At 45.4% G+C, this 17,269-nt stretch overlaps 1 protein-coding gene across 1 annotated transcript in view; it reads right to left on the reverse strand.

Moving 5' to 3' along the window:
* Positions 1-1,026: 1,026 nt before the first annotated feature.
* The window catches only part of TXNL4B (thioredoxin like 4B), a 66,479-nt gene continuing 50,236 nt past the window's right edge, over positions 1,027-17,269 (reverse strand). Inside the window, exon 5 of the mRNA XM_030794507.1 lies at positions 1,027-1,750. Coding sequence (XP_030650367.1) covers positions 1,680-1,750 — 71 coding nt within the window. The 3' untranslated portion in view covers positions 1,027-1,679. The remainder of the gene's footprint in view (positions 1,751-17,269) is intronic.

A 17,269-nucleotide genomic window follows, 5' to 3' on the forward strand; every position in this document is an offset into this window, starting at 1 on the left:
GGGAAGGGAAGGGGTGGAGGAGAAGAGGGAAGAGTCAGCTCTTGGAAGGTTCTCCACGGGAGACTGACTTTTTTTTTTTTTTTGAGACAGAGTCTCGCTCTGTCGCCCAGGCTGGAGTGCAGTGGCACAATCTCAGCTCACTGCAAACTCTGCCTCCTGGGTTCAGGGGATTCTTCAGCCTCAGCCTCCAGAGTAGCTGGGACCACAGGTGCATGCCACTGTGCCCTGCTAATTTTTGTATTTTTAGTAGAGACGGGGTTTCACCATATTGGCCAGGCTGGTCTCCAACTCCTGACCTCTTGGTCCACCCGCCTCAGCCTCCCAAAGTGCTGGGATTACAGGCGTGAGCCACCGCACCCGGCTTGAGAGACTGACATTCTGTCCCAGCACAGCTGGAAGAGGCTGCTTGAGCACCAGGGTAAGGAGTTGTCTTGCATTCAGGGGCCATGTGGTGTGAGGATACCTATTTTTCTTTCTTTTTTTTTTTTTTTTTTTTTTGAGACAGAGTCTTGCTCTGTCTCCCAGGCTGGAGTGCAGTGGCATGATCTCAGCTCACTGCAACCTCTGTCTCCCAGGTTCAAGCAATTCTTCTGCCTCAGGCTCCCAAGTAGCTGGGATTACAGGTGCCCGCTACCACACCCAGCTAATTTTTGTGTGTGTTTTTTTTTGAGATGGAGTCTTGCTCTGTCGCCCAGGCTGGAGTGCAGTGGTGTGATCTCGGCTCACTGCAAGCTCCACCTCCCGGGTTCACACCATTCTCCTGCCTCAGCCTCCCGAGCAGCTGGGACTACAGGCGCCTGCCACCACGCCTGGCTAGTTTTTTGTATTTTTAGTAGAGACAGGGTTTCACCGTGTTAGCCAGGATGGTCTCGATCTCCTGACCTCATGATCCGCCCGCCTCAGTCTCCCAAAGTGCTGAGATTACAGGCGTGAGCCAGCATGCCTGGCCAATTTTTGTATTTTTTAGTAGAGACGGGGTTTCACCATGTTGGCCAGGCTTGTCTCAAACTCCTGACCTCAGGCAATCTGCCCGCCTCAGCCTCCCAAAGAGCTGGGATTACAGGTGAGAGCCACCTCGCCTGGCCCAAGGATACCTGTTTTTCTTAATGCTGGAAGCCACACTCAGACACCAGAGCAGCTCTCAATGCTGGGAAACCTGGGAGATTGATGATGCCTGTGTCTCTCTTTGGGACCAAGAATGGTGGAAGGGTGTGCAGAATTCCAAATGTTATTTACATCACTCACTCTTGTGTGGAGTGCATAATTGTCTTTGCTTGCCAATTTCATATCAGTTAAATATAAGCAGTAAGCGAATCCTATTCTGTGACTGACTTTTCTCACGTGTCATCATAATGATATACTTCAATATTCATCCCTCAGATCGGCCTTGCTCTAACAGCCCTTTTCACGGCATAAATGCATCAATGTTTGCTTATGGGTAAACACAAAGGATATTTTCAGGTTTTCACATCAGACAGTGCTTCAGTGCTCAGGGCTTATGTATCTTTGTGGTCTTCTGTAGAATTCCTGTAGGTTCCCAGAAGTGGTATTGCTTGGGCAAAGGTTGTACACACTGAGCATGTTGATACTTACTGCCAAATTGCCATGAGAGAGGACTGTCCAGCTTTGTAAGGGAAGGCCTCTTTCCTCTTACGTTGTTCCACATGGGAATTTCAATGTCACTGGTCTGTAATAAGCTGTTCTTCCTTCTCAACTTTTCCACTAGGAATAGCTTGCATTATGGATCCCCCTTGGTTTAAAAAAAAAAAAAAAAAAAAAAAAGAGAAAAGAAATGGAGGGTTTAGCAAGTTACTTTGGGCTGCAGCCAGAGTGATTGCCACATGCATTTCTCTCTTTTTCTCTCCTCTCTCCTACCATAGGCTCAGTTCTGTATCAGAAAGGGCTGAGGTTCGTACATGCACCACCTTCCTTCAAAGGGGCAGGTACGTCAGGTCATATACACTCAGTATTTTGAAAGAATCCATTTCCCCACTGACTTTCTGATAGGCTGCTTCTGGGTCAAGTTCTGTAGCCAATACTTTTTTTAGTCTGTTTTCCCCACGAGGAAAACATCCAGTCAGAATGGCAGTCTCAAGGACAAGTGGGGAACTGTGATGTAGCGTGGAGATGATTTGCTTACTTCCATCTTGGAGGCCAAGGGTGTAACTTGACTAGTTCAGTAGCTTCTTGGTGGTGCTTACTCAGTGCCCCTGGGTAGGAAAATCAAGTTGGCAGGACACCGAGGACTCACTCAGCTCTGCTCTCAGCAGCAGATGGGAGGCACGGGCTCCATCTGGAAGAAGACCTTGCTCTTGCACTCCAGCTGGTTTGCTGCCCACAACGCTGGCCAGCCTTTAATAAGAGAAGGCAGGCCGGGCGTGGTAGCTCATGCCTGTAATCCCAGCATTTTGGGAGGCCGAGGTGGGTGGATCACGAAATCAAGAGATCAAGACCATCCTAGCCGCTGGGCATGGTGGCTCACGCCTGTAATCGCAGCACTTTGGGAGGCCGAGGCAGGCGGATCACCTGAGGTCAGGCGTTCGAGACCAGCCTCACCAACATGGAGAAACCCGTCTCTACTAAAAATACAAAATTAGCCGGGCATGGTGGCACATGCCTGTAATCCCAGCTACTAGGGAGGCTGAGGCAGAAGAATCGCTTGAACCTGGGAGGCAGAGGTTGCGGTGAGCCAAGATCGCGCCATTGCACTCCAGCCTGGGCAACAAGAGCGAAACTCCGTTTCAAAAAAAAAAAAAAGACCATGCTGGCCAACATAGTGAAACTCTGTCTCTACTAAAAATAGCAAAATTTGCTGGGTGTGGTGGCATGCACCTGTAATCCCAGCTATCTGGGAGGCTGAGGCAGGAGAATCACTTGAACTTGGGAGGCGGAGATTGCAGTGAGCCAAGATCATGCCACTGCACTCCAGCCTGGCAACAGAGCAAGACTCCATCTTAAAAAATAAATAAATAAAAATAAGAGAAGGCAGAAATCTGCATGTTTTGTGGATCATTTCCAGTTTTTAAGACATGAACTGATATTGTGCCAGTCCATTGAAACTGGTTTGTGGGCCATATGTGAATTAGGGCTTCTAATTTAAATCCATACTGTTAACAAAAGACCATGAGATTTGCTGAAGCAAAAGGGAGAACTTTGTTTTCTGAAGGCAGTCTGCAGACTGGGGAGACACAGGCTTTGGTGTAAAATGAAAGTGCGCTCAGAGAATGTGTGAGAGAGTAGGACGTTATAAAAGCAAGAAACCACTGGAGAGGAGTGAGGAGCAGTCTTAAGTGTCTTGCTTTGTCACCCATGCTAGAGTGCAGTGGCACAGTCATGGCTCACTGCAACCTTGACCTCCCAGGCTCAAAGAGTCCTCCCACCTCAGCCTCCTGAGTGTGCACCACCATGCTTGGCTATTTAAAAAATTTTTTGTAGACATGGAGTCTCACTCAGACTGGTCTCAAACTCCTGAGCTCAAGTGATCCTCCTGCTTCAGCCTCCAAAAGTGCTGTGATTACAGGCGTGAGCCATTGTGTCTGGCCAGGAACAGTCTTGATTGGATGACGTTTAAGCCCCAAATCACCAGTGTCTTCATTGGCTGGTTCCACATGGTTGGTCAGTTGGGACCTGGTGGTCTGCTGGTGGTCAGTTCGGGAATTTCCAGGTACGGTTGTTTTCAGGCACTGTTCTTTGACTTGGTTGCAGAAAAACAGATTTTGCAACACTTTCCAAGGACACAGTGTTACCACTCCCTCACCCTGCCATGGCCTCTTGGTTCTGCTTTTAACTTCTGAGCCTCAGGGAGTCCATCTTGTCTGTCACCTGGGGGTATAACTTGTCATTTTCCCCCTTTTGGTAGAAACTTGCCATAGGCAGCACTGATGACCATTTTATGCTCTATCACATATTGTTGCCAGCATGGTGTGGCTACTTGCCCTGGGTCCATCTAGTCCCCCAGTGGGACTCATGTGGCTAAGAAACTTATGACAATTGAACAACTTGGGCCAAGCAGAGTATAAAGTGAGCAGACACCTGCTATATAGATATATATATATATATTTTTTGAGACTGAGTTTCACACTTGTTGCACAAGCTGGAGTGCAATGGTGTGATCTCGGCTCACTGCAACCTCCGCCTCCCAGATTCAAGTGATTCTCCTGCCTCAACCTCCAGAGTAGCTGGGATTACAGGAGCCTGCCACCACACCTAGCTAATTATTGTATTTTTAGTAGAGACGGGGTTTCACCATGTTGGCCAGGCTGGTCTCAAATGCCTGACCTCAGGTGATCCACCTGCCTCGGCCTCCCAAAGTGCTGGGATTACAGGCATATCTAGTAGTTTTACTTATATATATTAACTATAATTTTAACTCTTAGTAGCCCTAATTTCTAGTGGAAAACTTAGGAAGTGATGTTGAATTATTTTATATCACTATTTGTAGATGAAAACCATTTTGTTTCCTCAATTTTTTATTAACAGATCTAAATATATTGTTTTCTATACCATATAGGTGACTTAGACATTCTATGATTACCTATTATTTAACATAGCATGATTTTAAGATTTTTAAATTAATAATTTGAAATGATGACACAGGTACCCTTCCTAATGTTTTTTTCTGTCATCTTGCATCTCAAGTGTCCATGTGGCACCCAAGGACAGCTATGAAGGGCAGGCCTTGTTGGGGCCACCAAGTATAGAGCTCAGGACAGGACAGAGTTGTGAAGATAATGCCTGGAGAATCCAACCCATCCCAGCATGGCAAGGAGGCAAAGCTGGGCCAGGGAGGATGGGGCCATATTGCGCTTGGTTCTGCCTTACAGCTGGTGATCAGGAACTGAGGACATGTCCCCAGGTCCCACCATGGCCAACCTGTCCAGACCCTAGAATCGAGATGCTCAAAACCGAAAAGAAGCTGACAGTAAGATATGTCCAAGGCTTTGGGGAGCCCAACAGCCAACCCTCACAGCTTTAGCTCACAGACAAAACAACAGTTTTATGACCTTAAAACATCTACAGGCTGGGCGCAGTGGCTCACACCTGTAATCCCAGTACTTTGGGAGGCCGGGGTGGGCGGATCACGAGGTTACGAGATTGAGACCATCCTGGCCAACATGGTGAAACCCCGTCTTAACTAAAAATACAAAAATTAGCTGGGTGTGGTGGCATGTGCCTGTAGTCCCAGCTACTTGGGAGGCTGAGGCAGAAGAATCGCTTGAACCAGGGAGTCGGAGGTTTCGGTGAGCCGAGATTGCACCACTGCACTCCAGTCTGGGTGACTGAGTGAGACTCTGTCTCAACAAAAACAAAAGCAAAAACAAAAACATCTACAGAAACCACCTAAACCTGTCTGACCAGTACATTCAGGCAAGAAGTCTGAGTCAAATTTAATATGGACAATTCTGAAGACATTTAATTTTGCCAACAATTTAAACTAGTTTTATTTACCAGAGATTACTAGAGTCACATGAGCTAAAAAGCATTTGAGTTAGTTTCTATTTTTCTGATACAGTATTTTGATTTAAGCACTTACTTTTTCATTAAGCCAACTAATTAGAGCTCTTTCATATATTTTGGTAGTGAAATATCACATACACATGACACATATAAACATACAGACAGAAGAAGATTTTATAGCTTTACAAGGTTCTTCATTTGCCAGTTTTCAAATAGTTTTTCTCCCCCCTGCAGACAGACTATCAAGCTCTGAGCAGTTGTTAGCTAGGCAACCTGAAATTTGTACTCTCAAAGACAGGACTTCTTTGGTAAAAATTTACATTTCAAAGACACAGAACTTAGATATAAACACCATTATTTGCCAAGACAAAAAGGGGTAGGTAAAAGCCCAGTCAAGACAAGCTTTCCAGGAAAAGTGTCTTAAACAAATTTAAGGTTTCTTATGTAAACTTTAAGACATCTTCCTTGTTGGAAAGCTTCTAGTGGTTTAAGTGCGGGGATGCAGATGCCCTTACAAATGGAGATTTTTTATATGTGTAAATTTATTTTACAAAGAATTTCAAAATAGCCAGCTAAATTCCAGAAAATATTTTGGAGACCAATCTAATTAGACTGGTCTTTTTAAATTAGGTTGTTTCCTGATTAGATTATTGAGCCCTTTAACAGGGTAAAAGCAGTCTTTTCCATGCTTGGACTTAGGAAGTCTATTTTTACCTGAGGGCCTATCTTTTATAAACACTTTAGTTAGCTTGTTTTTTCTTTTGAACCAAAGGTACCTTTTCAAATAGTTAACCAAAAGCAATAACCCTTAACCAAGGTTATGACTTGGTTAGTCAAAGATGAACCAGGCATCTCCAAGAGGTGCAAAGCAGTCCTCACAAGATCCAGAACTACCCCAAAGTCAGCCCAAAGATAAAAAGTCTTTTTAGCCACAAATGGAATACAACTTATACTTCTAACTGGCCATATTTTCTAGGATCTCAGCTTCTCAGCTGAGCACCTATGCATAAAGGCCCAAAGGCCCCATATGCCCCATAGAAGGAAAAAGACGGGAAATCAAATCATGTTTTAGGTTATGTTTTAGCTCTTTAATTTTGTCAAGAGAATTTCCAAGGCTAGCCATGACACTCCTAAGCGTCCATGGAAGGAAAAAGGATCAATAACAAATGGGTACCCAAAAAAGGTCAATAGTCAAACAATTTAAAACAAATGGGATTGCTTCCCTGACTGGGAATGGAACCTGGGCTACAGCCACAAGAGCACAGAATCTCACCACTATACCATAGAGTGGAGGGCTTTTTGTAAATCCTACAGAGGATCAAAAGCAGGCAGTTTGAGCAGAAAAATTATTTTAACTTTGTTTTAGATCATGTTTTTGCTCTTTAATTTTGTCAAGAGAATTTCTAAGGCTAGCCATGAAACTATTAACTGTGTTTATATTTTAACTTAATCTTTTTATAAATACAAAGAAGGCATTTGTTTAGAATGAGAGATCTCTAAGATATTTTTAAAATTTAGGAGGGTAATTTAAAGGATCTGTTTTCTGGCCATTGACATTTAGAATTTTCAATGATGTACTCATTTCAATAATGGCACAATCCAATAGCCTCTTTATGGAAAGTCCAGAATGTAATTTTCCAGATGTAGAGTAAGTTTTTTTTTTTTTTTTTTTTTAACCAGTTAAGAAACAGGTGTTTCCTGGAAAGGGTATAGAAGAGGCAATGCCAAATATCCCCCTACGCAAAAAAGTTCACTCCCAGGAATAGGCTAAGTTGGCAAAAGACTCTTGTTGCCACAGATGGTTAAGGATGATGGTGTTTGTGCATATGCTGCCTCCAGCAACCTATAAGTCTGTGGGGGGTGGCCAGTCACAGACCTGTCAATCTGTGACACTGGGCAGACCCTCTTGGAATTGGACTTTCCCAGGACTAACCAGGCAACGAGGGTTGAGACGAGAGAAGCCCCACAGTGACTTCTTCTTTTCTTTTTTTTTTTTTTGAGACGGAGTCTCACTCTGTCGCCCAGGCTGGAAGTGCAGTGGCGTGATCTCGGCTCATTGCAACCTCCGCCTCCTGGGTTCCAGTGATTCTCCTGCCTCAGCCTCCCAGGTAGCTGGAACTACAGGCACGTGCCAACACACCCAGCTAATTGTTTGTACTTTTAGTAGAGACCGGGTTTCACTATGTTGGCCAGGCTGGTCTTGAACTCCTGACCTCGTGATCTGCCCACCTTGGCCTCCCAAGGTGCTGGGATTACAGGTGTGAGCCACCGTGCCCAGCCCCCACAGTGACTTCTTAAGACAAACTCCTCCAAGAACTTGACATGTTCAGAACAAAATGTGTGTTGAAGCCAGGCACTGCCGCTCATACCTGTAATCCCAGCACTTTGGGAGGCCAAGGTGGGAGAACTGCTTGAGCCCAGTGAGGTAGGAGAATAGGGTCTGGAGATAGGGAACATAAGGCTGATTCACGCTGACTTCCTAGAACTAAATCAAGTGGAAACACTTCAGCTATGACAGGAAATACCCTCTTCATTTACATAGGGCATACACTGAGTAAATGACTTTGTAACTTTACTTCATCCTCTTCATTTACATAGGACATACACCAAGTAATCAATGGAAACCTCTAGAGGGTATTGAAACCCCAGAAAATTCTATAGTGGGGGTCTTGAGCCCCTGTGCTCAGGCCCGCTCCCACCCTGTGGAGTGCACTTTCATTTTCAACAAATCTCTGCTTTGTTGCTTCATTCTTTCCTTGCTCTGTTTGTGCATTTTGTCCAATTCTTTGTTCAAGACTCCAGGAACGTGGACACCTTCAACCAGTAACACCAGGAGTTCGGGACTAACCTGGGCAACACAGTGAGACCCTGTTGCTTTTTTTAATGTGTGTACTTTTATTGGGACAGAAAAGAGACCTTGTCTCTATAAAAAATTTCAAAATTTGGCCAGGTGTGGTGGCAACCACCTGTAGTCCCAGCTACTCAGGAGGCTCAGGTGAGAGGACTGCTTGAGCCCTGGAGGTTGAGGCTGCAGTAAGCCATGATTGTGCCACTGCCCTCCAGCCTGAGCGGCAGAGCAAGACCCTGTCCCAAAAAAGTATGTTGATTGGAAGCACAAACTGAGCAGTCTGCAGGGCTGGCTTGAATAGGCAGGCTTCTAGGGGCTTAGCCTCGTGTTCTACCCCTCTTGGTGACAGAATGACACAGGAAGATGAAGACAAAGGAAAACACTATTTCAGTCAGTTAAAGGGATTAAACAATAAGAATATTCATACCAAAAACTACCAAAAAGCACACCAGAGTTCTATACCCAAAACTAGTCACACAAATCCTTTTCTCCCTGAATAAGTCAGTTCTCTGCTGCTAACAAAGACATACCTGAGACTGGGTAATTTATAAAGAAAAGACATTTAATGGACTCACAGTTTCACATGGCTGGAAAGGCCTCACAATCATGGTGGAAGACGAAGGAAGCACAAAGGGATGTCATACATGGTGGCAGGCAAGAGAGCATGTGCAGGGGAACTCCCCTTTATAAAACTATCAGATCTTGTGAGACTTACTATCAGGAGAACAGCACGGGAAAAATCTGCCCCCATGATTCAATTACCTCCCACTGGGTCCCTCCCATGACACATGGGGATTACTACAATTCAAGGTGAGATTTTTGTGGAAAACACAGAGCCAAACCATATCACTCCCATTAATCGAGATTATGTAGAGGAGATAAACGGTTATTTTTTCCTGTCTGCTCAACTGGGTTTCACAGGAAGACAGGCTGGGAGCCTGACTGTTGAGGAATTCTTACCCTTTTGCCCATTGTCAAACCCTGGGTTCCCTTTACCGTGGCTTCTAGAAGAGCAGAGAGCCTGGCCACAGCACCAAAACTGTAGGGTCCAAGGGAAAGCTTCCCCTTTGCCTTCTGAAAGTTCACTGAAAAATCACCTCACAAAGGAGTTGAGCAGGAGAAATGGCATACAGTTATCCACGTGCACACAGGGGAGAACCCCAGATTACCCCCTTCCTGAGAAACAAAAAGTCTCAAGGAAAAACTCACCACTTCATCGAGGAGTGAGAATATCTAGCTGAACAGAACTCAGGACCAGAATTGGGTGGGGAGTCTGAGACTCAGGAGAAATGCAGCCAGTTGTCTGCAATCTTGGTGGAGCTGGAGGGGCTCAAAGGGCTTTTGCTGGTACCCTCAGGGTCCTTGCAATGTTCCAGGCAAAGAGAGTGGTGGTGAGATGGAAAAAATGGAGGTGGAATGCAAGTGGGGGAGCAGGGAGATACAGGGGTCTCTGTTTTAGAGACACTGGTTAATTGTTGTGGTTAGTCTCCTTTAAAAATTTAGAGAGACTGCCAATTGCGTTTGGAGCTTTCAAAAATGCTGATTAAAGGAAAACCTCTTAGTATTTTTGAGAAGTCCAGACTCCTCTTTGTTCTAATTGTGTACATAATTTAATTTAGATGCATCTCTCAGGTCGATCTTGTCTGGGGGCAAAATTTGACAATACCAATCCTTGGTAGTGATTAGTAATGTCCATGAACCAGGAGCACTGGCGGAGGACTTAGGGGTATATCAGGAAAATGGCCCATTCCATCCAGGGGTGGGGCAGGAGGGCACCAGGTGGTGTGCTATTGACCCCAAACTCACTGGGTGTAAGGTGGATGTATAGACATTGGAGTCAGCCTTGTAAGATTTACCTAACCTCTCTGAGGCCCTGTTTTCTCAACTGTAAAAACAGTGGTTTGGAGGGTTCAATGATATGCTAACAGCAAATTTTTAAATTAATTAATTAATTAATTTTTTTTGAGACGGAGTCTCACTCTGTTTCCCAGGCTGGAGTGCAGGCAGTGGTGCGATCTCAGCTCACTGCAACCTCCACCTCCCAAGTTCCAGCGATTCTCCCACCTCAGCCTCCAGAGTAGCTGGGATTACAGGAGCTCGCCACCATGCCCAGCTAATTTTTTGTATTTTTAGTAGAGCTGGGGTTTCACCATGTTGGCCAGGCTGGTCTCGAACTCCTGACCTGAAGTGATCTGCCACCTCGGCCTCCCAAAGTGCTGGGATTACAGGTGTGAGCCACCCGCAACAGCAACTTTTAAAAAGATAAATATTGGCTGGGCATGGTGGCTCACACCTGTAATCCCAGCACTTTGAGAGGCTGAGGTGGGCAGATTACTTGAGGCCAGAAATTTGAGACCAGCCTGGGCAACATGGCGAAACCCCGTCTCCACTAAAAATACAAAAATTAGCCGGGTGTGGTGGTGCGCACCTATATGTCGTCCCAGCAACTCGGGAGGCTGAGGTAGGAGAATCATTTGAACCTGAGTGGTAGAGGTTGCAGTGAGCCAAGATGGTGCCACTTCACTCCAGCCTGAGTGACAGAGCAAGACTCTGTCTCAAAAAAAATAAAAGGATGCAGGCTGGGTGCAGTGGCTCAAGCCTGTAATCCCAGCACTTTGGGAGGCCAAGGAGGGAGGATTGGTTGAGCTCAGGAGTTCGAGGCCAGCCTGGGCAACATGGTGAAACCCCATCTCTACAAAGTATACAAAAATTAGCTGCGCATGGTGGCACATGCCTGTAATACCAGCTACTCGGGAGGCTGAGGCAGGAGAATCACTTGAACCCGGGGGCCAGAAGTTTGCGGTGAGCCAAGATTAGGCCATTGCACTCCAGCCTGGGCAACAAGAGCAAGACTCTGTCTTAAAAAAAAAAAAAAAAAAAGGATGCATATTATGTGCCCATCACATTACATACTTATTAGCTGTGGGTGATCATGTAAATTTTGTGTGCCTCAGTTTCCCAATGTGTAAAATGGGAATAAGGACAGCACCAATCTCAGAGGGTTACTACATGGATTAAATGTGAAGTGCTTAGAATAGTGCTTAGCATATTCTAAATTTGTAATAAATGTTAACTATTATTTTTGATATTTCTGATTATCACAAATGGGTCCTGAAAATAGATATTAGTATACCCATAGTTACAGATAAAACAAGGGCTTTGAGAGATTAAATAACTTCCCTAAACCATGAGGCCAGGATTCATTTAGAACTGGGGCCCCAGGGTATGAGCATCTCCTCCCGATGCAAGCTGTTGGCAGGAAGTGTAGGTGAACCTCTCCATAGGGCTGCTTGAGTGTCCTCACAACATGGCGTCCAGCTCCTCCAGAGTGAGTGATCTAAGAGGGAGCAAGGTGGAAGCTACAGTGCCTTTATGACCTAGTTTTGGAAGTCACACATCATTACTTATGCCACATTCATTCTAATTTTATTTATAGAGACAGGGTCTTGCTCTGTCACCCAGGCTGGAGTGCAATGGCATGATCACGGCTCACTGCAACCTCCTAGGCTCAAGCAATCCTCCCACCTCAGCCTCCTGAGTAGCTGGGACTACAGGCACATGCCCCTAGGGCTCCCTAAGTTTTGTATTTTTTGTAGAGATTGGGTCTTACTATGTTGCCCAGGCTAGTCTCAAACTCCTGGGTTCAAGTGATCCTCCAGCCTTGGCCTCCCAAAGTGCTAGGATTACAAGCATGAGCTACTGTGCCCAGCCTCATTCTACACATTGGAATAGAGTTGCTAGTTTAAGCAAAACTAAAACAAAAGGATGCCCAGTTAAATTTGAATTTGAGATAAACAATGAATACACTTTTAGTATAAGTCTATCGTCTATCCCATGCAGTATTCGGGACATACTTATTCTAAAATTTATTTGTTATTTATCTGAACTCAAATTTCATTTGGTATCATATATTTTCTCTGGCAACCCTATGTTAGAAGCAAGTCATTTAGTCCAGCCCACCGCTCAAGGGAAGGGCTTCCACTTTTGTTTTCTTTTTTTCCAAGCAAGCTGGTGAAGAAAAATGTGGTGGCTTCCACTTTTGAAGGGAGGAATGTCCAATAATTTGTGGAGGTATTTTTCAACCACCACAAGCAGGGTTTTGAAAAAGTTCACCTGGTTCTGGGGGCTGTGGATAATTGTATGTGAGCCTAACAGGATGAAGTAGTAGTTCAGGGACAAGCGGGATTTTCTTCCAAATGGTCTTGCACATTTTCCAGAAATCACACACATTATCTTATTTGAGCCTCAGACAGCTCTGTGGAGTAGGTGAGGGTGGCAATTACAATCCCCATTTTACAGGCAAGGAAAAAGATTAAGCACCTGCTCCAAGGTGATATGGGCAGAAATGGTGGAGGGGGCAACAAATTCCCCTAATCTCAAGTCTGGCATTTGTTCTGCTCCACCCAGTCATGTCCTGACAGAGTACTGATGTCTCCATTATATAAGATGTCTTAGATTCATTTTCTATCTTCTGCCATGTTGTTATCTCAAATAGGTGATGGGATTTGTGGATCCTCGCAGCAGTGCTGGGTGATGACAGAAGACTATTGGAGAAGCTGAGGCTGGAGGGCAGCTTTCTCTCACCACATCCACAAGCTCTGAGATCCATCTTGGCTGAGACCATGGGCTTCAACCCAATCCTCAGACTGGAGTGTCAACTGGTTCCAGAATACTGACAGGAACTTCACTCATTTTCACTAGGAGGCCATCAGCCTCACATGAGAAAGCTGAGGAACAGTCAGCCCAAATAGATAATTACCCTCCTGTAATTTGTATAATTTGTATTATAAGGAATTTTAGGCTGGGCATGGTGGCTTATGCCTGTAATCCCAGCACTTTGGGAGGCCAAGATGGGCAGATCACTTGAGGCCAGGAGTTCTAGACCAGCCTAGGCAACATGGGGAAACCCTGTCTCTACTAAGAAAACAAGTATCAGCCGAGCATGGTGGCGCATGTCTGTAGTCCCAGCTACTCAGGAGGCTGAGGCAGGAGAATTGCTTGAACCTGGGAGGCAGAGGCTACAGTGAGCCAGGATCGTGCCACTGCACTCCAGCCAAGGTGACAGAGCAAGACTCTGTCTCAAAAAAAAGAAAATTTAGATATACAGAAAATCTGAAAGAATAGTATAATAGATATCCATACTCCTTCCACCTACACTCAGTAATTCTTACTATCTTTTCCCTGTTGGCTCTGCCAATCTTTTAACCTATTTTTATTGTGTATTTTGATTCACTCCTAAGTATTTTGTAACCTGCATTATTTAAGTACATGCTCCTATGTAACCATAAGTCTATAATCACACATAAGAGAATTAACCATGATTTGCTAATATCATCTAACACTGAGTTCATGTTCAAATTTCTCCTGTTGAATCCAAAATATCTTCCATATCCAATCAAGGCTCATCCATATGCCTCTTTAGTTTATTTATTTTATTTATTTATTTTTATTTTTTGAGACGGAGTCTCGCTCTGTCGCCCAGGCTGGAGTGCAGTGGCGTGATCTCGGCTCACTGCAAGCTCCGCCTCCCGGGTTCACGCCATTCTCCTGCCTCAGCCTCCCGAGTAGCTGGGACTGCAGGCGCCCGCCACTACGCCCGGCTAATTTTTTGTATTTTTTAGTAGAGACGGGGTTTCACTGTGTTAGCCAGGATGGTCTTGATCTCCTGACCTCGTGATCCACCAGCCTCGGCCTTCCAGAGTGCCGGGATTACAGGCATGCGCCACCACGCCCGGTCTATTTATTTTTATTTTTTTGACAGGGAGTCTCACTCTGTTGCCCAGGCTGGAGTGCAATAGCGCAATCTCTGCTCACTGCAACCTCCACCTCCTGGTTCAAGCGATTCTCCTGCCTCAGCTTCCCAAGTAGCTGGGATTACAGGCGCCTGCCACCACACCTGGCTAATTTTTTTTGTATTTTTAGTAGAAACGGGGTTTCACCATGCTGGCCAGGCTGGTCTCAAACTCCTGACCTCAGGTGATCCGCCCACCTTGGCCTGCCAAAGTGCTGGGATTACAGGTGTGAGCCACTGTGCCCAGCTAGTTTCTTTTAATCTAGAATATTAACCTCTTGTGAGATCAGCCCAGTTATCTTGTAGATGGCTGTTTTAGTCTGTTCTCATGCTGCTAATAAAGACATACCTGAGACTGGGTAATTTATAAAGGAAAGAGGTTTAATTGACTCACAGTTCAGCATGGCTGGGGAGTTCTCAGGAAACTTACAATCGTGGTGGAAGGGGAAGCAAACATGTTCTTCTTCACATGGCAGCAGATTGAGAAGTGCAGAGTGAAGGTCGGGGAAAGCCCCTTATAAAACCATCAGCTCTCATGAGAACTCACTACCATGAGAACAGCATGAGGGTAACTGCCCCCTGATTCAATTACCTTCCACCGGGTCCCTTCCATGACATGTAGGGATTATGGGAACTACAATTCAAGATGAGATTTGGGTGGGGACACAGCCAAACCGTATCAATGGTTCCATGTTCTGGATTCCCAGCATAAACACATTTCCTGATTTTCAGTATAGTTGGATGTGGTCCTGTGACCAAGTTCTATTCAATGACATATATGTGAAAGTATTGTGTGAAGTTTCTGGAAAGTCTGCTGCTGCCTGGAATATGGGTATGATGGCTGGAGCTCTGGCATCCATTTTAGACCTAAGGATCAGGGTCACTCTGCAGGGATGATGGAGGCAAGAGCTGGAAACAGCTTAATGCTGCCACTAATACCAGCTCTGTCTGTCTACTTCCCTACCTTTTTTACTTAAGAAAACAGAACCTTGTGTGTGTGTGTGTGTGTGTGTGTGTGTGTATGTATGTGTGTGTGTGTGCTTTTAATTCAAAATTAAAAAAAAAAATTTTAGACGAGGTCTCACTTGCTCTGTCACCCAGGCCGGAGTACACTGGCATGATCATGGCTCACTGCAGCCTCAATCTCCTGGGCTCAAGTGATCCTCCCACCTCAGCCTCCAGAGTAACTGGGACTACAGGTGTGTGCCACCACACCTGGCTAATTTTTGTATTTTTTGTAGGCATGGGGTTTCACTATGTTGCCCAGGCTGGGACCTTGTGTGCTTTAATCCCTGTTAAGTCACTTAGTCAAATTTAATCCTAGCTAATAAAGAAGCCAGACTGAGGTCTACTATAGTTTTATATTTGCTTGGAAGAGATGTTATGTGCTTCCTACTTGGCTAAAACATGTTTCAGGGTTTCTCTTTTTCCTCCAGGTACAGATCTCTGGTCCCAACACACCATAAGAACATTCTGAGACAATAATTTTACCTACCCTCTAGTCTGGGCCACCTGTGATGTTGAATGAGTCTTGGCAGCCAGGGAAAATTTCTGTAAGAGCCTTGTGGTTAGACACGTAGGAAATAAAGTCACTGTGGCTTGTCACATGCAAGAGGACAGCAGGGGACAGGGCATAGTGGTGTGTGTGCAGGAACAGTGTGGGAATGATCTGGAATTTGTGAAATACCCAGGCAGCAATACAAGGAAGAGGCTCCAAAGGGCAGGGCTTCGGGAGAGGAAATGGATAAACACTGCACTTCTTGCATTACTGCCAGCCACAAAGAGATTTCCTGAGTGCTGAAAACCCCATCTGGAAAGTGTCCCATAGGAAATGAAAGGAGTTACAGTGTGTGAAGGTCACCTGGCTGCTGCACCACCTGCCACCCCATTAATCACTTGAGTTGGTGGGTACAGGAACAAAGCTGTGGGCAGAGGGTCAGAACACTTCCTGTCTGCCCCAGGCACATGGAAGACATTCTCCTGAGTAGTAACCTTGGCACTGCCTTGACTATTTGAGAAACTGGCCAGTTATTTCAGTCACTGGGTATTTGAGAAGCTGGCCAGCCTTTTGAGCTTCAACCATTCTCACAGATGTTGAATTTGCAGTTCTTAATGGATCTAGTGACACCTTCCTACCTCAGCACAGCAAAAAATGCAGATCCCAGGTCTGGGAACCTAAAAGAAATTACTCTGAGTAGGTTAGAATTTCACCTCTATCTGAGACCCTGATACAATCATTTAAAAATAAAAACACATATATACAAATATCTATACACACAAACATATGTGTGTGTGTGAATAGGTTGGCCCATCTTCATGTTCTTTCATTCCCTTGTTCTTTCAATCATTCCCCGAGATGCTGAGTTTTCCAGTATCTCTCAGTCTCTCAGAAGAACAGCCTGCCAGCATCCAGTGGATCACACCCTCTGACAAGCCCAGTGCCTCTTTTGTGGAGAGGGGATTTGCTTTGGGGTTTGGCAAGTTTATGCAAGTCCTTGATTTCTTGCACTGACTGCTGAAAAGCAGAGCTCCATTTAAATTCCATTCCTTCTGGAGATCTGTCCTATGACCAGGGTGCATAGTTCAACTCCTCTCTGCATCTGGCTGGCACCCAGGGCACTCTTGCCCAAATGCTTTGTCAGGTAGTTTCCTTGATCTATTTCCTAATGTGCTTCCCAGCCATGGTCCACGTGGTTTCTGCCTGCTCCAGTGTCCCCAAGGCCAACACAGGGGTCATGCTTGGAGAAAACCTCCAACTCTTTGCAGCCTCAGGCTTCTCCAGCCTTGGGTGCCAGTGCTTTAAGGTCCTCCTTATCCTCTTTGCTGGGCATCACTGCCTCAGTCATGGTTTAAATCTGATACACAAGGTTCTTAATGGGCTTCCATAGCCATGTAGAATTGACACCCTTAGCCTGGCTAATGTGGTTAGCTAGCAAGTTTGTTATCCCTTCCAGGCAAGAAATGCCTTAACCCAGTGAAAGATCTGTCTCCAGATGACTCTTAAAAGTGACTCTAATGGTGAGCCCTTGAGGCTGATTATGTGAAGGAATCTTTTTTATTTTATTTTTGAGACAGGGTCTTGCTCTGTTGCCCAGGCTGGAGTACAGTGGCGCAATCAGAGCTCACTGCAGCCTCTCCCAGGCTCAAGTGATCCTCCCCACTCAGTCCCCTGA

The sequence above is a fragment of the Nomascus leucogenys genome, chromosome 2 (assembly GCF_006542625.1).
Source record: "Nomascus leucogenys isolate Asia chromosome 2, Asia_NLE_v1, whole genome shotgun sequence".
Lineage (NCBI taxonomy): Eukaryota > Metazoa > Chordata > Mammalia > Primates > Hylobatidae > Nomascus > Nomascus leucogenys.